General features: G+C 38.3%; 1 protein-coding gene across 1 annotated transcript in view; it reads right to left on the bottom strand.

Annotated features, from left to right (window-relative positions):
- The window catches only part of LOC149208519 (alcohol dehydrogenase-like 6), a 90,945-nt gene that overhangs the window by 8,423 nt on the left and 60,531 nt on the right, over positions 1 to 21,991 (bottom strand). Inside the window, exons 8-9 of the mRNA XM_089396097.1 lie at positions 9,798 to 9,893; positions 9,502 to 9,663 (exon numbers count right to left, since the gene is read on the bottom strand). Coding sequence (XP_089252223.1) covers positions 9,502 to 9,663; positions 9,798 to 9,893 — 258 coding nt within the window. The remainder of the gene's footprint in view (positions 1 to 9,501; positions 9,664 to 9,797; positions 9,894 to 21,991) is intronic.

The following is a 21,991-nucleotide window of genomic DNA, read 5'->3' as shown; positions in this document are numbered from 1 at the left end:
GGACTGTATTGGTATTTCGGTAAAGGCACAGTCTAAATAGGTACAGTATTTCGGTGATGGCACAAGGCACAGTCTAAATAGGTACAATATTTCGGTGATGGCAGAAGGCACAGTCTCAGCATTTCTTGAAGGCAATGACATTTCGGTAAAGACGCAACAAAGATATAATTTCACTATATATATTAGAGATGACTTCGATGCTATGTTTGGTGCTCCCATGTTTCTATGACACCACTATACCATAGTCTCAGTGCACTCATTGTTTCGGTGCAATCACATGATAAAGGGTCCGCCACAGAAAGAAGATCTCAGTGATACATCATAGTGAAGGATTTGGTGCTCCCAACAGTGAGTACGCTTCGATGAGAAGGTATTGATGTTATTACAATAATACAGTTTTGGTGCTCCCAACAGAAAAGGAGTTCAGTGCTACCACAATGGTAATTACTCTGTATGCACATACAACAAGTCTAATAAAAACAGAGGTATGCTCCCAACAGAAAAGGAGTTCAGTGCTACCACAATGGTAATTACTCTGTATGCACATACAACAAGTCTAATAAAAACAGAGGTATGTAATTCACAAGGTACATATGCTCATAAGCGTTTGAATCTCTATTATCACCAGTGGTTCATACAATCCTTGTTTCTAACTAGTCTAGGATTTGGAAGTGTATTTTCTAGTTAACAAAGTAGAACCTTAATCCTCTCCATATAGGATTTAAAGGTAATCTAGGATTCCAAGCAAAAGTACTTGATTGAAAGAAAGAATAATTTGTCATAGAATTCCATCCTCCATGGCTATGTAGGAAATCTAACCTAAGAAATTAAATCACGTTCTTGGTGTCACATGTTATGCTTGTAAATATGTACTACAGATATAAAGGATGATGGCTTAATACAAAAAGAACACCTCAAGGAATCCTTACCGCATTTGCCAAGGAACATCTCCAGGTATGTCTTAAACTATAAACCTTATAAATTCTCTTAAAGATACATTCATCTTATTTTTGAAGTTTGCATTACTTTACTAACATCGTTATGTCTAGCTGTCTTGAATCATAACAATTCTTGTTCTAGGTGATTCATCACTTGATAAATCTACCCCTCCTCATATTCTTAATTGATTTTATAGAATCCTCAAAAGATTCTCTAGAAAACCCTAACCTAAGGGTATGTTAATGTCAATGTTTGAAACCCTAAAACTACTTAGGGTTATTTGGAAATGTTAGTTGAAGTTTTTGTTGATAATGTCATGTTTGGGATTTCGGTATGATCATGTAAACCTAACTTGTTAGGTTGAATGATGTTTGTCTGAGATCCCGAACCTTTGAAATTTTGGAATAGTAGGGTTTGCTTTGCTATGTTATGAAACCCTAGATATTTAGCATTTGGTTGGGTCTATAAGCAAAACCCTTGTTTTGTATTTAGAGTCCTAGGAATGAAACCCTAGGTATGTGTCCATTTGGTTGAAACCTTAGCCTGTTCTAGGTCGGTATATGTCTAACATATTAATATTATCTGACATCTGATGTGCTTATGATATGCTGATGAATTCCTATATATGTGTTGACCTAAGTATTAATGGATTTGGAAACAAGCCCTAGTCAAAGTTTGATGTTCTAGGATAATGTTGTTTGGTAAATATAGGGTTTTGCAGCTAAACACTAGTAGTAGTTAAAATTCTCTAGTAAGTGTGCTATGACAATCTGGAATCTATGAATCTATATAGTGATCGCTGAGAATTTGTAGATTGAAATGTAGGGTTTACACCAAACCTTAGTAGATACTAATCATGATGTTGATTAAGTTGTGATTGGTTTTGATTGTTGAAGCTCATATATGAAATCTAGGATATGTATGAAAATCTTAGTGAGGAGTCTAACATATGAATTCTGAAAGTTGTTAGATTCATTGATTTGATTTGTTTCTAGGGTTTGCTATATGAAGGAATTTGTCATTGAAAGAATATTGAAACCCTAGATATAATGAGTTTGATTGATGAGCTATGAATGTGAGTTAAGGTTTGTAACTAAACCTGAGCAAGAAGTTGAAATATAGTCTCTTGCTAATTATGTTTGTAAAGGATAATGCTTCTGCTATTATAAGTTTTTGATATGGCTAACTTCATGCTTCTATAATTTTGGTTGTACTTGCTATCTAAGTTATGTAGGTACATCATCTTCAAGTTGGTGAAGATGATCGTAAGTAAATTTGATGTGATAAGCATGATATATGAATGACTCTGATAAGAAGGATGGAAGCCATGAAAGATTCTCCGATGTCGTAAAGAAGAAGTAGAACTCCCTAAATTAAGAGAAAGTCTGGATGAAATCTCCCTAGGTTAAAAGGGAGCCTGGATGAAATCTCCCCAGGATAAGAGGATGGTTGAGAATACTCCTTGTACATGAATGATTAGATCCTCTTTGATTAAGAGGGAGTGACATATATGGTTCTCTACTTCATGTGTCATGCACTAGACCAGGACTAGCAGCCGTAAGTTTTAGTGAACGCTGTGAGTGAGAGAAGGAAATTGGAGAATGCATTTTGAGGTGCTGTTGAAAGAAGGAAAGCAAGATCTGATTGAAGAATATGTTGCTACATATGAAGTAGGAAAGAAAAGTGTATGAATCTTCTGTCAAAGATTCGGTTGATAGTCCCACTATGAAAAGTTGAGAAGCAACATCAAGTTGTTTGGAAGACCCTGGAGGTTTGTATTTGATTATGCACATGTGAAAGTATATTATTGATTGAGGTTGTGCTTGTACACGTAAATCACTCGAAGGTTTTGATAGCATGTTGTTTACCGATCAGTTTGATCAGGAGAGATTTGTTGTCTTTCATCTGATGGATCAAGGGGTGATGAGGCTTTGTGAGTGAAGCATTTCCTGGGAGGACATCTGGCGACACTTTGTGTAGATGTCTAGGTCTCAAAGTTGGAAAGGTGGCGTTGGTCATTGAGCTCTGACACGCACCTGGATCTTTGGGTTGATGGTTAGCAAGTAACCCTGATGGTAGCTAGAAAGGTTGAAAGCTTGAGTCCATTTTATTCACACCCGGATAGATTGCCCTGGTCAAGAATCTAGTCTGTGGCATTGTGGTGCCTAAATTGTTGAGAGACCAATGGATAGATTGCCCTGGTCAAGAATCTAGTCCATGGCATTGCGGTGCCTAAACTTCTTCAACAATGATGTGTTTAGTTCTTCCATGTACCTCTTTGATTATATGTAAATATGAATACCTCCTTAGTTAAGAGGGAGTGTTGGAAAATGTAGCTAGGTTCGGTCTTCATTATTGTACATGAAGTCAAATGTCATATATTTGTCAAAAGAAAGTGAAAATAATTTTATTATTATTTTATTTGACTTGTTAAAGCATGGGTTTCATTCTTGGCTCAAATATATAGGTCAAGCCTCCATTGTAGGCTCTAGGTTATTATCAAAGTCAAAATGCGAAGATTCCTCCATCCATCTAGTCTCCTTGTTGTTAAAATAATCCTTATCAACTTAGCTAAACTCAGAAGAACACATGTCGGCTCACTACAGTAACACATCCCCTCACCTGGTCATGTCCGCTCATTTCAATGTGGAATCAACTATATATACAATCCTAAGAAACTCACATTAAACACAGAAGCAAAAGTTTGATTATCTCTGAAATAAGTTCGGTTATCACAAGGATAATTTCGGTGCCACTACAGAGGTTATGTTTCGGTATTATTACAATGAAGGAAGCTAGGATTGATTGCTGATATGATGAGTAAATAAACTACAGAACTATCATAGTTTCGGCCATTACAATGAATACATTTTGTTGTTAATGCAGTTCAGTAACATTGCAATGGGTCTATCTTGATGCTATCACAATGGTTCTATCTTGGTGTTAATACAGTGAGGAAGTCTCCTTTCTGTTGTGTCTCGTGGACAACCTTCAATGCTATCTCAATGAAGTAAAATCGATGTTATCACAACTAGGATGGTTCGACGCTTGGATTGAAGTGTAAAGAAGGATCACTACTAGAAGGATCATAGAACTAAAGAATGACATGACAAGGGTAACTAAATGGATGGAGGTAGTCTCAAGTCTAAGTTGTAGGGGTCTTGGTCGTCTCATCTTAAAGGAAGAATTTGTGACTGAGTTTTCCCCTTGGGGGGGGGGGGTTTCCTTGACAGCATGCCTATATCTTGTGTTCTCTTCTATTTTTTGCTTGGCATTAATCTTGATGATAAGAAAACATAATTAAGAGATCTAATACTAATAATAAAAATATCACAAGTTAATGTCATTAAGAGGAAAATCATTTAACTGCCATCTCTATGGATTTTCCAACATAACACCACTTGGTGTAGCAAGGTCACAACCCCCTACAATATGACACATGCACAATGGAAATTTTCCAAATTGCTATAACAAGAAGTTCAATTTAAGCATTAAACGAAGCGCACACCACAATTTGTAATCTAATTAGAAATAGGTACAAATACACCAAAATAGATCAATGCTTTTTATTCCATAGGTTTGGCCAAGTTTTTGGACCTTATTACATTAAAAGAGCCATCCTTTAGAGTAACACGCCCTCTCTCAATATCTATAGACTCCAAACTAAGAAATACCAAAGCACTTTATTCTTCACTGACCTGCAATTTATGCACAAAGAATGAAATTGAATAGTTGTAACAACTTCGACTATCTTGGAACTGATTCGAGTTGAATTCAAATTTCCTTCAATTGGAATTTCTAACATTTTCTGGTGTGGTAGAAACTTCCCATTGATCCCCTTGGCTAATGTGGAAGGTTGTTATGAACCATGCACCTTAAAAATGATAAGAAACTAATAATTACATTCTACTTCAAGGGGGAAACTGTCTTTTACAATGAATACAATGTATAAGACAAGATTTGATGATCTAAGAATGGGTCTCCTTGGTATATAAATAGGAAACAAAGGGGGCAATTATAATGAAAGGGTACAACGAAAGGTTTTGAAGGATCCAATACTAACCCAACGCCTGGCATTTTGAGATCAATTCAAATTTTCTGATCTCATAGTAAGTTAGACTTTCTAGAACCCAGAACCCAACATTTAATTCCAAGCAATAAATGACTGAATAAACATAGCCAGATTCCTAATGAAAATATTTAGTGGAAGCAAATAACGATCTAAATCACATGAATCACAAACAGGTTTCTGCCCAATCAAATCATATCATCATTAATAAAACTCAGAACTTACTTGGGCTCTCGTACTAGGATAATCGCCCAACTGAGAAAATATAGATTGCAATATTTTGGATCTGATCTAGCAGATCTTCTCTCTCTTGCAAATCTAGAACTCCAACATCTTTTCACTCCCTTGGACCTAGCACATGTTCATTGAGATACTACTCTCAATCTTGTGTTGTTGTTGTGTCTTCTCCTCTCCTTAGCCTTGTTTTTATAACTTTACATTGAGTTAAAAGTTAAAACCCTAACCTTAATCTCAAAGTGATTGACGACTGAGATTAGATCTAACCTCACATGAGATTGATGGCTAAGATTGAAATTTATTCACTAAAGTAAATTACTTTACTTTTCCTAAGTTTTATTATAAACCAACATATTAATATGTGCTTTTACCTAAGTTAAATTTAGGCTAAGTTACATTATCAACTTGCTCAACCTTGAGTAAGGGTTCTAAGGAGATGTGGGTGACTTTTACACGCCTAGACACAATGCTTGTGTAGAAGTACTTGCTCGAGGTATAAACTTCAACACATTGGCCATACTTTCCACCATTAATGGACACATCAAAGATAACAGAGCAATTGACACTAACAAAGCTCGACCCCAACTATATGGAACAGGGAACCATTGATTAGATTGTGAACATATAGGTTAAGGGCATTCACCAATAGAGGATCCAACTTTATCGGGTTCTCAAAGTAAGGCGGCTTCTGCACCAAGGTAAGTGGCTCACCTACAGAAGTTTCCCCATCTAATGGGGGCGCTCAACACAATGGAGACCATTTATTCCTAAGGGGGGAGGACTAATCCAAGTAGATATCGATGGTCACTGACATATTCCACTAGATTAAAGCACAATTCTTCATCTTGGTAATTTTATACAGTTTTTCAGGTCTTGAACTTTTGGGACCGTTTTGAGACCCTAAAGAGTAAATTTCTGATGTGCCAAGGCCCAAGTGACAACCACAAGCTCTCTCTTGGGCCTAGTCAGAATGTGTACTTCACAACTAGACCTTTCTAATGACCTATCGAGTGCACCAAATAGAGATCATATGAAAATTTTATGACCCCGAGAATTTGACTACCAACAAACCCCATTGGATCCCATAAACCTTTTGGTGTTTCATTTTATAGGGTTAGTTTTTTGGATGTTTAGGGTTTCCTCATTGTTTCTTTATGTTAAAAAGGGCCTTTCAGCCTCATTGTAATGTGCACTAGCGAATGTGTGTAACTGTCACTTCTCTTCTTAGAGATAAGCTCCCATCATTCGAGCAAGTTTATTTCATTCCACATTTTTACATTTTCAACACATTCCATTTATTAGTATAAGTCGAATTTTATTGTATCTCTGTGTTTTTGTTATAAATTTGTATTTCACTTCATTCTCTTCATAAATATAAATCAATCCATGGTTTTAGTTACCTAATGATTGTTGATTTCCACTTGATCTTGAGAGGGTTTTGTCAGGTGTTTCTCATCACAGTAGCAAAGGCTTCTTGAAGTGATTGCCCCACCTTCTTAGCAAAGCCGCAGAGGCCATACCATCCATTGCAGAGAGAGATTGACCTTGATGATGTAGCATTGATTATCCATAGCAAAGCATTGGGCTATTTGATGACTCACATGATGCTTGACACACCGAGGGACCCTCAAATGCTGAAATGTTGAGCCCATGAAGCTTGGTGTTGGATATCTTTATGACGTGCCCAGTGGACCCATGATGCCCCCAGGTTAGCCTTGACACTATTTGATGGGCATCACTTTGCTTTAGAGCCTGGATGATGATGGACATCCTTGAGATGTTGAGGGAGGGATTTCACATCACCTTAGATCCACAACACTTGAGTTGGGGAGTTGCACATCACCCCTATTGCTCCTTCGAGGGTGATTTAGGGCACCATGGACATGACATGTTGACATAGAGTCACTTTGGAGGCTTGCACATGACCCTTGAGATGCATTTTGGAGTATGAAGCACTCATTAGCCCATATCACACCTTTTGGTGGCTTAGAGAGCTCATTTGGAAGATGACATCATGCTTTAGGATCATTTTCTCCCACACATGTGGGATTTTATGGAACTTTTGTTATGCTTTTGAGCTATGAGGTTGGCTTGTAACCTCTTTCTTATGGAAAATTTAGAGTAAAATTTTCAATCGGGCTTCCTTGATTGATTTATTGTAAAAATGAGTGTGTCAAGTCTCATATAAATAGAGGTTCCCCTCATATTGTTTTCTCATCATCACACATTGTATTCTTCTCCTTAAAAGAGTACGAGCTAGCCTCCTTTGCTACAATAGGCAAGACGTAGTCTATTTTCATGCGACATTCTTATGGATGTGATTTTTGCATGGACGTTGTTATGAGATTGAAAGAAGTGCCTTTGCGTGGGATTGTTGTACTTTTATTGTTTATTATTGATATGTAGCATGCTTAATGTTAAAAGGAGGATTTCAATTGTTCTATGATTAAAAGCTTTATCATTGCTGAAATTTTGCTTCACTATTGTGTGTAAATTTTAAAATTGTCCTCTACAAGGCCTTTAGGGAAACTCTTAATGTGCCGACTCTATATTTCATTTATCTCCTCACAAGAGCAATATCCAGGGTTTTAGAAGTGGATTCCCTAAGGCATCCACCTTACTCCATCAATATCCTTGCTGGAATTTGTGCCATAAAGGCTCCATTAAACCCTTAGGATAAGGTGCTAGTCAAAAAGTGTGTTGATCACCATAAAACTTCATAAAATCTATTTACTTTTCTCTCTCCTAGATGGCTAGGGCAGCCGCTAGGATTTTAGGTCTGATTTATGCATAGAAATTGTTGTTTTATAGCATGGGGGTGGCTCATAATTTAGGATTAGCCTCTATTAATTTCTACAAGCAAAATGTAGCACAGGGCATGGTCTAATATACCATAAAAAGGCTGACATCACCCTTTCATTTTGCTGTTTATGCATATCTAACAGCCACAAAACAATTTACCCTAGCCTAACCCTAACCTCTATTTGAAGGCCTTGTCCCATTCTTGTTGAATATCATTTTAAGGCCTTTTCTAAGGCTGCTATATGACATTGAATGCCATATTATTGAAGATCATCCAAACCCTAACTTATAGCAGCCCATCTAGTGGTCTAGGCTTAGAGTACTTGAACCTTAGCATAGAAAACCTAGGTCATCTTTGGCCTTGCCAAGTACTCTATCCATCTTTAGACCTTCAAAAACTTATCACCTTGAACCCTAGTATTAGAATATCCTTATAGGTGATTTAGGGAAGCCTCCCTTGTGGTTTAAATCCCACTAAAGAGCAAGAGGAAGGTTGCTGAGGTGACAGTGGCAACCCTTCCTCATTGTTGCCATAAGGTTTGGCCCCTTGCCCAGTGAGGCTTTGAACCATGCCTGCTAGATTTTGTGCAACAAGCCCCTGCTCAATCTTGTGCTGAATTGTAATAACGAGAGCACATCATTGAGCAAACCTCTTGTGTCTTCTTGCTTTTTTTTGTGGGATTCTCATTGGACTGCTTTACTGGTTTATGGTTTACTGTTCATCGTGGAGGAAGGTATATAACAACACCAAGAACATACTTAATTATCTTAAGTATGCTGCTACCCTGCATTTTTCTGCTTAATCTTGTTTATAACCTTATTGTTATTGTTCTGCGTACTGTACAAGGAATATCTACTTAAATTTTATTGTTCTTGCAATACTGTACATACTTTGTTTCTAGTTAGCACTATAACTGCACTCTACATTTCCTTGCTTGCACATCAATGTTGCTTCTGTATTTTACTATTAAATCCCTTAATATTTTGTTCTGAATATTGTGCATCTGTTTACCAAATGGCAAAATCCTCTGCTGTGCTTTTCAGCATTGCAACCAGTTTCTAATTTTTCACTCAGTTCAGGTATCCCATTTTGCACAAAGAGTTGAGCCTCCTCACAGGTTCATTAGCTTGCACATCTGTAGGGGGCACATGACCCCCATTGCAACCAGATCAAATAATGCCAAAATATTGTTATGAGAAGGAAGTCATAGTATGATCATTACATGCAATGCAGCTATGATTAGGTCTCAGATGTGTGTACAAAGATCTAGATAAGTCAATGCAAATAACACAAAATAATAGCCTCTTGATAAGGAAAGGGAAGGGGGGTTAAGTACCAATATTCTTCTTATGCAGCCTTAGTTTACAATGCTGAAAGAGATATTTTATGTGTGTATCCTACAGTAGAAAAGATAACAAAACACAGAAAATCATATGAGATGCTTGTGTTTTACCTTTTTCATGTACATTTCAACTAATAATGGCAACTCAGACCTAGTTTTCCATCCACCGAGCAGTGTTCCTTTCAAAGTGCGTCCACCAAGAAGTGGTCCATAATGTGCTGAAAGTTCCATTTTGCCACTAGGAACTCCAATTAGAACTGCCATGCCCCAGCCCTGCAATGCAAGAAACAAACTTCAAAGAATCAATGACTTTTACTTCAATTCAACGTATCTTAAATGTCATTTTCTGAGAAAATCATATTCAGTTAGAACAAATAAATTGACTGATGTGTAGCTGGGAGAAGTACATCGCAGCAGGACTCTAAGGCAGTCCGCATCAATTCAACATCACCAACACATTCAAAACAATAATCTGCTCCACCTGTTGTTATCTCCTTCACAACCTGCTTGACAGAGAAAGTTTAGTTTTAGATTATAACTAATGAACAAGTAAGTATAAATAAGTGTTGAAAAAATTGGCTTCACAAGGCACTATTTGTTCTGTAATGAGGATTTCTAAAAATGAATGTGCATGTCTATTGACCTAAGACAAAAGTTGAGAGGATGTGTATGGGGCTGTATTATTTTTGTCCTTCGAAAGAAAGTGAACCATATCCCAGAATATCAAACAAAACATATATACCTAAGCCTCAGATCATAGTCATCAACCTATTGGTTTGAATCAGGATGTCACTGTGATACTGACCTAAATTCAAACTCTGGTGGGCATAGATCCTTGATCAATTTCAAAAATATAAAAACTTATAAATTATAATAGTTCCATCAATAATTTTTAAGTTCCTCACAAGAAAAGGCTAAAAGCGTGTTTACAACAAAATTTGAATGCTAAGCATCCTCAAAACCATATGGCATATGTTAAGCATAAACAATCAACTGTTTCAACCTTAGGTTGGATTCTGGTATAGTCAATGACACTGTTCACTGACTTGGTCAAGTTTTGGTTGTTTACTATCATCAGCTAAGAAAAGGTAAAAAAGAAAAGAATTAGCAAGCAAAACAACAGTTTTTTATTACCATGCTTAGGAAGGTAAGTATCCATGGAATCTGGATTCATGGCATAATTACTAAGAGTCCAAGAACCTGAGCTCCAGTTGGTGTATAAGAAAAATTCGATATATCAGTGTTGTGCATTGTAACAACCCAGTTTTGATCCCTAGAATGGGATGTAATGTATATATGTGAATTAGACTATGAATCAAACAATATGGCTGAGGGCCAAGCGATTTAAATGTTGTACATAAAATGTATTAATAAAAAATTAAGATACATCATTGGCTGTGAGACAAGGGGATTAAAACGACTGGGGGCTATGACTTCAGAAGAGAGGAATGAGAGGAGGCCAAGGGGGAATGTTTTATAGTAACCCAAAGTCCCATCCTTAACTTGTACTAAAGGACAAATCAACATTGGGATATGTGCCAAGGTGTGGAGTTCTTCAAGTGCCAAGTGGCAAGTTCAAAGCATGCACATTTATTCTTTATTTCTGAAAAGCTGAGGGTCATTCTCCCCACCACTTTGCTTGTCATTATCACCATCATTCTAGCCTAAAAGAAGCTGCAAAGGGGAAGAGACTGAAACCTGTAATAGAAGGATGAGATTTCCTACTATGTAATCCTGTATAAAATTTCCCATTATGAATCCTTGTGGATCCCAGCATTGACATTTCCTGTCCAGTTTGTGCTGGAGCCTAGGAAAAAGGTATGATAGCCTAAAGGACTGCATTGCGAACAAAGGGATCCACCTCTTTGGGTTGTGCAAACTGAAGGGAAAAGAGAGTTGGTGATTTGGGATGGTTGTGTGAGTGAACAAACTAGGAAATTGGCGGGAAATTAGCTGACAGAGTTCTTGTTCATACTAGTGGAATCATAACCCCAATTCAAGGGTGGCTTGTTGTAGAAATACCAGGTGCAACAATGCCTACAGCTGGGAGGAATATCACATGTCAACAGCTAATTTGATCAATCTTTCTTTAAGGATAAGTGTTCTGTTACATGAGTTTATAAGCCATTTAAGATGTGGGTGTGTTAATTGTTGCTATGTTTAATGTGCAAACAGTATTTATATTTATAAATGTTTAATGTAACTTGCATGATTAATTGCTTAGTATGACAAGGAATAATATTTATATGGTATTATAGTTGGTTATTATGGGTAAATTCAGTGGAAAAATTAAGAAATTTGCAGTGCCCCACCATCTCAATAGGCACAGGGGTGGTCAGTTACATTACAAAGTCGAATCAGAATGCATCTATAACACTGAGCTTGTATGGGCTAGACATCAGCACACAGAAACAGAAATTGCAGATGCAAATGGTACATGGTAAGTTGACAGAATTTTCCCAAAGGAAATTGGGGAGAATTTGTTTGAATCTCAATAATCAGGAAACAGTTGATAAAAATCCCAAATTGAATATCAGCCAAGAACTTTGAGGCATAAATCTGAACAAATTCACAGTTATAGGATCAATCCACGAAAACTTTGGCAGGAAAATTGGGCGAAATTGGGTAAAAACCCTGATTTCCCAGTGAAATTTAGTGAAATTTTGGTACTAGGAAGTTCGAATTTCAGGTGTAGATGTCAAATTGACATGTGCAAGACCTCGATTGGCCATGGAAACATAATTCTAGCACTTCCATGGAGCCATGAAGGAAATATTTAAAAATTAGTATTGCAGAAAAATTTTAAAATTTTAAAATTTTTGGGATTTTTATGTAAAGGTGATGATGAGAAGATGTGTATAAGTAACATGGAGATAGTGACTTGACTGCTCCAATGGAAATTCCATGATGGCAGATGGTAGGGGTCAAGCATAGTGGTAGAATCATCTATGAGTAACTGGGTGCCATGACCACAAAAGTGGTTTGTAGGACCTTAGTGAATCATTTTGGTAATGTTATATGAGAGTCCATAACCTATAGGAAGCTTCCACATGGCACAAGGGCAGCCGGTGGTTTACAAGACCTTGGAGATAATTAACGAGTGCACTACCCAAAGACCTATAATCAAGCTTCATCGTTGATGTTAAAATTGGCAACCAGGGCAAAACTTCATTTGGGTCATTTTATTCATGGCTAATAATATTTTTATTAGATTCCTCTCGTCGAGAGGTGTAGGATTGATACAAAGATCATCCAATTCCGATAAGTATTCATGGAGATATGAATTTATTTTGATTATGGAATTATTATCAAGCCGACCTACAACTCATGTAGGCTCAGAAGCCCAACAGTCGCATCTATTCACCCACCAACGTTGTGTATAAATATAAGAGGACTTTTCCTCATTTGGAATCACTCATCTCGTCACATCTCTCTCTCTCTACTGCGCAGATATGAGTCTCTTCTCTACTGCGCTGAAATGGGTCTCTCTCTCTCACACATGTGAAGCTGGACGCTGTTGAATTTGAAGCTGCAACTGCAGAAGTAAAGATTGACTTGCGTGGACTAGAAGATCTCCTCTTTGGAACTGCGTTGTAGTTTCATCTGAACCTCCTTTGAAAGCCGCAACTTTTGGTGGTGGAATGAAGTCAATCTGACGAACGGTTTGCAAGATATCGACTGCCCTAGTTTGAAGTCGGAAACTGCTGAAACTGAAGCTGCAACTGCAGAAGTAAAGATTGACTTGCGTGGCCTAGAAGATCTCCTCATCTGAACTGCGTTGTAGGTTCATCTGAACCTCCTCTGGAAGCCGAAACTTTTGGTGGTGGAATGAAGTCAATCCGACTGTTGGTTTGTGAGATATGGTCTGCCCTAGTTTGATAATGAAGCCGCTAATGCTGATGCTACTGATCTAGGGTTTGCTACTACTGATATGAATCAGATTTATTGTACTATTTCTCTCTGCTGAATTATTGAAGATAAAAGAAGATTTGATCAAAGGGTTTCCCCACACATTGTGGGGTTTGTCCCTGGCTAGCCGCCACATCTTGTGTCTCTTGTCTTGGCTTGTTTTCTGTCGATCGTTTAATGTTCTATCTGCACTTTACTTTATGTACATGTGATTGCTAATCGGTGAAATATAATAAGAAAAAGAAGTAAACTGTTATAAGCATAGAACATACCATAACTTAACATGGTATCAGAGCTGAGGTGAAGACAAAGCCCGAGCAAGAGCAAGAGCAATCATTGAAGAGAAGATTGGCAAGGCTATCCTAAAAGAACTATGGGGTCCTCAACACTCTTTCCTGCCGAAGACAAGCTCCGTGAGAAAGCTGACTATCACGGATGGAAGATGTCTATCGATCTAACCCTTGAAGATCAAGGAGTGCTGGACCATGTAAGAGGCAATATTGTTGAGCCTTCATCAAATGCATCTACTGCTGCCTGGAACAAATGGAAAAATGGAGAAGTCAAAACAAAGAAGATCATCCGGGACTCTATCGACAAGCGCTTGGTGGCCGACATCTCTGATCTAGACACCTCCAAGGAAATCTACAGACAGACTGGTGAGTTTATTTAAAGTTAATGATGCAAATCAAGTTTTGTTTCTTAGAAATAAGTTGAGGGAAATCAAGAAGGGTAAAGATGAAAGTATGCAAGCATACTTCTTAAGAATCACCGAGATCAAGAACGATCTCCTATCTATTGGGGAAACCATTACTGACAGAGAAATGGCACTCACAACTCTCGGAGGATTACCATCTGAATGGTATGTACTACTCTTCTGAACAATAATGTAATTCCTAGTTTCGAGGAATTAATGGCTAGATGCATTCAAGAACAAACAAGGGTAGAAGAGCAGGAAATGCCCTTGCCTAAAGGTCCTCCTACTGCTTTTTCCTCTCATGCTAAGAAAAGAAATAATTCTGGGTCTAAATCGAAAAGAAAGGCTGGATTTAAGGGTGGAAGAAAAGGATGATGTTTCATTTGCAATAAAGCAGGTCACTATGCAAGGGAATGCCCTGATAGAAAGGACTCTCACCGTGACGATGATCAAAATGCCTCTCATGGTAATCGAAGGAATGGAAAATTCAACAACAAAGGAAAAAGGAATGCAGGAAATCAAGGAAGAGGGCAACCATTCAAGAAGGCTAGAAATTCCAGGTATGAATCTAACACTGTTGACGATAAGCAGGCTGAATATTATCTACCAGTTGCTCTATCTACCTCTGCTCCTTCAGACTCAATGGGAATTTGGCTCATTGATAGTGGTTCCTCAAGACACTTCACTGGTTACAAAGAAGTACTCTATAATCTGGTAGAGAAAGAAACTAACCTGGAAATTGTCCTTGGAGATGACATGAAATACCCAGTGAAAGGTGTAGGCAATGTTTCTCTTAAACTGAATCAAGGTAATACGATTCACTTACAAGATGTATTATATGTACCTGATCTCAAAAAGAACCTGGTATCCATCTCGGCAATGGAAGACAAAGGCTATAAGGTAACCTTCAGCGATGGTAAGGTACGCATATGGAAAAATAATGTTAAAGATGCTTTCACTCTTGGGTTTCGAGTTGATTCTTTATATCAAGTCGGTGGAAGTCCGCTAGGTGTCATGTCTTGTGACACAACGCTTTAGTCCGAACTTTGGCATCAGAGGTTTTCCCACCTTCATTACAAAGCTCTACTCGACGTAAGACAAATGGTAACAGGGATGCCTGAATTCCAAGTAGAGAAAGAAGGTGTATGTCTGGGATGTGCCAAAGGAAAGCTCAAAAGGGGACCATTCCCTTCAAGTCAAAGCAAGACCTCCGATATATTACAACTAGTTCACTCAGACATATCAGGTATGATGCCTGTGAACTCCTTGGGAGGATACTCATATTATCTCACCTTTACAGATGACCATTCTCGAAAGACCTGGATATACTTCTTGAAAAAGAAGGATGAAGTGTTCCCTTGGTTCCGACACTTCAAAGCCCTAATGGAGAATCAAACTGAAAAGAAGATCAAGATCTTAAGAACTGACAATGGGACTGAATATGAATCTAATGAGTTCCATGATTTTTGTAAAGAGGCTGGCATCAAGAGGGAGACTACTACACCATATACTCCTGAACAAAATGGTGTGGCAGAAAGGAAGAACCACACAATTATGGAAGCTGTCCGGGCCATGCTCATGATCAAAGTCTTCCTATGTTTCTATGGGCTGAAGCTGCAAACACTGCCGTATATGTACAAAATCGATGCCCTCATCAAGCATTGGGTTCCAAGACTCCTGAAGAAAAATTCACCGCAAGGTGATCAATCTTCCGACTTTGAGGAGCTCTCAAGAAGCCGACACCAGGGAACCGAAAGAAAAGGATGATGAATCAATGCCTTTGATGTAGAAGAACCCATGGATCCGATTGATCCTCCTCCATATGAGCCTTCCTCTTCTAGGAAGAGGCCTTCATGGCTTAAGGGGTTACTTGATGATGCTGAAGGACATACTGCACCCCGAGGAACCTTTCGTGAAAGTAAGAAACCTAATAGGTATCAAGGATACCTGACCATCATGAGCACGATCATACAAAATGAGCCTTCGTCATTCTCAGATGCCGTCAAGCATCAAGTATGGAAGGATGCTATGACCGAAGAATATGAGTCTATCATAAAGAATGATGTTTGGGAAGTAGTTCCCAGACCCCAGGACAAGACTGTTGTTACTTCCAAATGGCTTTACAAGATAAAGCATGCAGCAGATGGAAGCACGGAAAAGTATAAGGCTCGTTTTGTTGCTCGAGGTTTCTCCCAAAAGGAAGGTATAGACTATGATGAGATATTTGCACATGTTGCCAGATATACGACCATCCACTCGATCATAGCCCTTGCCGCTTCACAAGGATGGAACCTACATCAGATGGATGTCTAGACTGCGTTCTTGCATGGCTCGATTAAAGAAGAGGTCTACGTGGAGCAACCCGAAGGATTTGAGATTTATGATCGAAAATCTCATGTATGCAGGTTGAAGAAAGCTCTCTATGGGCTGAAGCAAGCACCCCGAGCACGGTATGAGAGGATCAATAGCTACTTTATGAAGCTGGGATTCACTAGGAGTGAAGCTGATCCTAACCTTTACTTTAAGGTTGAAGATGACAAGCCTCTCATACTGGTGTTGTATGTGGATGACCTCTTTCTAACAGGTGCAAACCCTCTCATTCACAAATGTAAGAGGGAGATGGCTTTTGAATTTGAAATGAAGGACCAAGGACTTGAAGTGTGGTAGAAGCCAAGGGAAATTTTCCTATCTCAAGGAAAATATGTGGTAAATATATTGGAAAGATTCGGTATGATGGAATACAAGCCTGTGACTACCTCGAGGATCTTAACTTTTAGAAGTTATATGGTAGTGATGTCGGATCAGACTTGGGAAATGCCTCTGAGTTTCAAAAACTCATTCGCATTGATGTTCTTGGTGAACCTCCGTCCGAACATATGTTTTGCAGTTAGCATTGTGAGCTCATATTTGGTTGAGCCTCACTGGATTGATGCCAGGAATCATCTGAGATGTCTTCAGGACACAATCTCTCATGGATTAAGATACACTGCCGGAGATGCGAGACTACTTGGATAAACTGATGTTGATTGGGCAGGCAGTGTGGTGGACCGTAGGAGCACTTCCGGGTACTATTTCACCTTGGGATCTGCTTCGATATCCTGGATGAGCAGGAAGCAGAAGTCGGTGGCTTTGAGCACCGCCGAAGCAGGATATATTGTTGCTAGCATAACCTCGTGTGAGGAAGTCTGGTTGCGAAAGCTCTTCAGTGAGCTGTTTGGATTTACATTGGATACCACTGTGATTCTCTGTAACAACCAGAGGTGGGATTCGATTATTGAGGAATCCCGTATTCGTCAATTGCTCCAGCAGATAGACATCATCTGGGATATGGTAAGTTGATGAGCAAGGAAGCTCCATCATATTAAGATGATGTACAGGTTGATACACCTTGTCAAAGCCCCGAGGAAAGGTCTAATTTGTGATTTTCCCAAACGACTTGGAGTCGGCAAGAAACCTTTGTACAAGGGTCTTGCATGTTGCATACATTGAGCTCTGGGAGCTCTGAGGGCTTGCGGTTCCTACTGGAGCAACATATGACCACAGGGTGACTCACCCTCCCCTGGTGGTGCACACTGGAACAAGATGATTCGCTCTCTTGTGGGACAAGATGATTCGCTCTCTTGTGGAACAGGATGATTCGCTCTCCTGTGTAGCAGGATGATTAGTTCTCTTGTGAGGCCTGGATTGATGTGTTCTCCATGGCAGCCTGGATTGATGTGTTCTTCATGGCAATTGTAGCAGGATTGATGTGTTCTCCTGTGAGGCCTGGATTGATGTGTTCTCCATGGCAATTGTAGCAGGATTGATGTGTTCTCCTGTGAGGACAGGATTGATTAGTTCTCCTGTCGAAGCATCCTACCCATGCAGTCTGGGACTCATGGGAAGTACCTCTCATCTGATCAATGAGAAGGGAAATGAAGTTAGGGACCATAGTAGTACCGATGGACGCATCGTTGTAACTACTGTACTCCCTACGCTAGGATGACCTCCATTGATCTGGGATCAATGATACTGGTCTGGGACCAGTGGTAGGAGTTGTACCATACTATGACGCTGACTTCGGGTCGGTTGAGACTGGTCTAGGATCAGTGGTACATACTCTGAGACTGACTTTGAGTCAGTGGAGGATGATATTGGTCTGGGACCATTGGAGTTGTACTCACTATGACGCTGACTTTGGGTTGGTTGAGATTGGTCTGGGACCAGTGGTACATACTCTGAGACTGACTTTGAGTCAGTATGATACATCCTCGATCATTTCTTCTTCTTCATAATTCGGACAAAAGCAGAGTAGAACAAAACAATGCAAGAGCAGAGCAGAACAGAACAAAACAGTACAGATCAGTGCAGGGCAGAACAAGACAAAGCAGAACAGGCAAAATAGAGCAGAGCAGGGCAAGGGTTAGGCTGTACAAGGCAGTGCATTTGATGGATGAATAGTAACGACCGATAGACAGATTGCAGATGAAGTTCTCCATGGTTGAGAGGGAGTGTTAAAATTGGCAACTAGGGAAAAACTTCATGTGGGTCATCTTATTCATGGCTAATAATATTTTTATTAGATTCCTCTCGTCGAGAGGTGTAGGATTGATACAAAGATCGTCCAATTCCGATAAGTATTCATGGAGATATGAATTTATTTTGATTATGGAATTATTATCAAGCCGACCTACAACTCATGTAGGCTCAGAAGCCCAACAATCGCATCTATTCACCCACCAACGTTGTGTATAAATATAAGAGGACTTTTCCTCATTTGGAATCACTCATCTCATCACATCTCTCTCTCTCTCTCTACTGCGCAGATATGAGTCTCTTCTCTACTGCGTTGAAATGGGTCTCTCTCTCTCACACATGTGAAGCCGGAAGCTGTTGAATTTGAAGCTGCAACTGCAGAAGTAAAGATTGACTTGCGTGGCCTAGAAGATCTCCTCTTTGGAACTGCGTTGTAGGTTCATCTGAACCTCCTTTGAAAGCCGCAACTTTTGGTGGTGGAATGAAGTCAATCCGACGAACGGTTTGCAAGATATCGACTGCCCTAGTTTGAAGTCGGAAACTGCTGAAACTGAAGCTGCAACTGCAGAAGTAAAGATTGACTTGCGTGGCCTAGAAGATCTCCTCATCTGAACTGCGTTGTAGGTTCATCTGAACCTCCTCTGGAAGCCGAAACTTTTGGTGGTGGAATGAAGTCAATCCGACTGTCGGTTTGTGAGATATGGTCTGCCCTAGTTTGATAATGAAGCCGCTAATGCTGATGCTACTGATCTAGGGTTTGCTACTGCTGATATGAATCAGATTTATTGTACTATTTCTCTCTGCTGAATTATTGAAGATAAAAGAAGATTTGATCAAAGGGTTTCCCCACACATTGTGGGGTTTGTCCCTGGCTAGCCGCCACATCTTGTGTCTCTTGTCTTGGCTTGTTTTCTGTTGATCGTTTAATGTTCTATCTGCACTTTACTTTATGTACATGTGATTGCTAATCGGTGAAATATAATAAGAAAAAGAAGTAAACTGTTATAAGCATAGAACATACCATAACTTAACAGTTGATCTTGGATCAATGATCATGGAGATGCACCCCACCATTGCATTAAATTAGGTGCAACTTGAATGCCCATAATGAACATGCACCATATATCTTAGATATATGGTGCATGAACACTGGAGGAAAAGGTATGGATTTGGACTTGCCCATCACTGCAGCCAATTGCAAGGTGCCAAGTGAATAGCCAAATCATGGGTGGGGCCTTGTAATTAGAATTATAAAATAAAATAAAGAATAAATGGAAAAGAAGAAAGAGGATGAAGACATCAAGCATATTACAATTAAAGAGAATAAAGGGGTTGATGCACTCAAGAAGAAGGTGCAAAAAATGCATGCTATAGCCATTGGTATGTATCGGACAGATTTAAAAGGCATAATTCTAGAAGCTGTATCAGTATACCAACTTTATTTACAAGTTAAAGAAAGTATACAACAAAGTTATTCACAACAAAAATATAAACATTATCAGTTTGTAGTGGATGAAATCCTCTTGTATGGGAACAAAGTTTATGTTCCTAATTCTCAAGAATTAAGAATTTTGGTGTTAAAGGAAATGCATAATGTTCTTTATTCTGGATAAGTAGGATATCAGAAGACAATTGCAACCATAAGAGGTCAATATTTTTAGCCCAATATTAAAGAAAGATGTGGCTGAATAGATAGCCAGGTGCATGGCATGTCAAAAGGTAAAGGATAAGCATAAACATCTAGAAGAACTGCTACAGCCATTGCCCATTCTCGAATGGAAATGAGAAGTTATTTCAAGAGATTATATTACCAAGATGCCCAGAATAGTGAAGCAACATGATTTCATTGTGGTAGTGGCTGTTAAGCTCACAAAGGCTGCCCATTTGTTCCAGTGAAGCTTAGACATAAGACAAACAACATTTCAAAGATTTACATGAAGGAAAACGCTAGGCTACATGGTCTGCCTAAGGAAATAATATCCAACAAACGTTCCAAAATTACTTCCAATTTTTGGAAAGGATTTGGGACCAATTTTAATTCTAGTACAACATATCACTATGATAGCCAAACCTAGGTTATGAATTTAATATCCAAAATCTTTGAAATACAATAAAGAAATCCATTGAGGATAAACTAAAATATAGAATAACGTGTGAGAAAATGATATGATAAGAGTGCCCTTTCCTAAAGAGTCAACTGTTTTCATTGAGACATGTCATTTTATGTCTCTTCATTGATTATGAATTATGAATTATTATTTATATTATTATTATTATGTTATTTATGTTTATAATATTGGTTGCTCTTTAAAATTTCTTTGTCCTCAAAGCATATTTTTGGAAAGGCTTGTTATTTTTTTCTGTCTTCTAATATCTTTGCATATTTCTCTGTTCTTAGAGCTATCATAGTTGATGATATGAACTTCTAAGCATCCGGAAGATACAACCACACAGAATGCAAATCGCAGAAGTCTCAAATCCAAAAATGGTCTAGTTGTAAAGGAATCTAACCATCCTAATTCAATCCTTTATAAAACATTGCACTTATAGGATTTCCAAGATGAATAGCTATTATGCAACTTAATGATACTAGTATCAATATTCTTCGACAGATAGGTTAATTGATTTTGTCCTAAATGATATTGATACACTAACTAGTTCATATTTTTTCTCTTATGATGTGGATCTCGATAGGGATTTCTTGTGATATGATTTGCCCTTATCATGCTTGTAACTTTTCCATGGCTTACTTCAAGTATATGATTTCCTTCACATACTAATGTTGCTTGGTTGATTGTCGGATTTGCACTTGGAATTCCCGTCATTTGTACAACACCACCCTAGCATGTTTGAAGTTTTGAACTTCAAACTGGATTGGCATCTTTCCAAGCCATGATATTAACCAGATATGTATTGTTCCTTTTTCTTCAACTTAATTTCTTAATTCCAAAGACTTCGATGCTTCTTTTCTGATTTTTATAATTTATTTTTGAGTGATTTCTCATCATTCTTGAGCTTCTTAATTTGTGTAAGTAGATTTTGATTATGATTTTTAAGCATAAAAGTTTTTCATTTTCTGCTTTGTTGACATTTTAATATTTGGATTCTCGAGTTTATCATCTTTTAAGTTTTCAATTTGTTCCAAAAACTTTTGATTAAGGATTTTCAAGCAAGAATTTTCTTCATTTTTAGCTAATAGGTTTTCTTGAATTTTTTCTCAAGATCTTCCTTTTCTTGTTCTAGTCTTTGATTGCACTGCTTTGTAGCCTTGAATTTTTTGACTTGTGCAAGTAACTTCTGACTCTAATCTTTTGAGTGAGAAATTTCTTCATCCTTTTCCATTACCTCCTTGTAAAACATACTCTCGAGATCATTATATTGTTGTTTTGATTCCTTCATGTTTCATTGAAATTTAGCTATTTTGTCTTCTAATTTTTTTATGTGAGTTCTCTTGATATTCCTATTGCATTTTTGGTTACATTG

Source organism: Pinus tabuliformis, chromosome 1_2 (assembly GCF_031772625.1).
Source record: "Pinus tabuliformis cultivar Carrire ecotype Pingquan chromosome 1_2, CPIR1, whole genome shotgun sequence".
Taxonomy (NCBI): domain Eukaryota; kingdom Viridiplantae; phylum Streptophyta; class Pinopsida; order Pinales; family Pinaceae; genus Pinus; species Pinus tabuliformis.
This window is presented reverse-complemented; position numbering and strand designations above follow the sequence as displayed.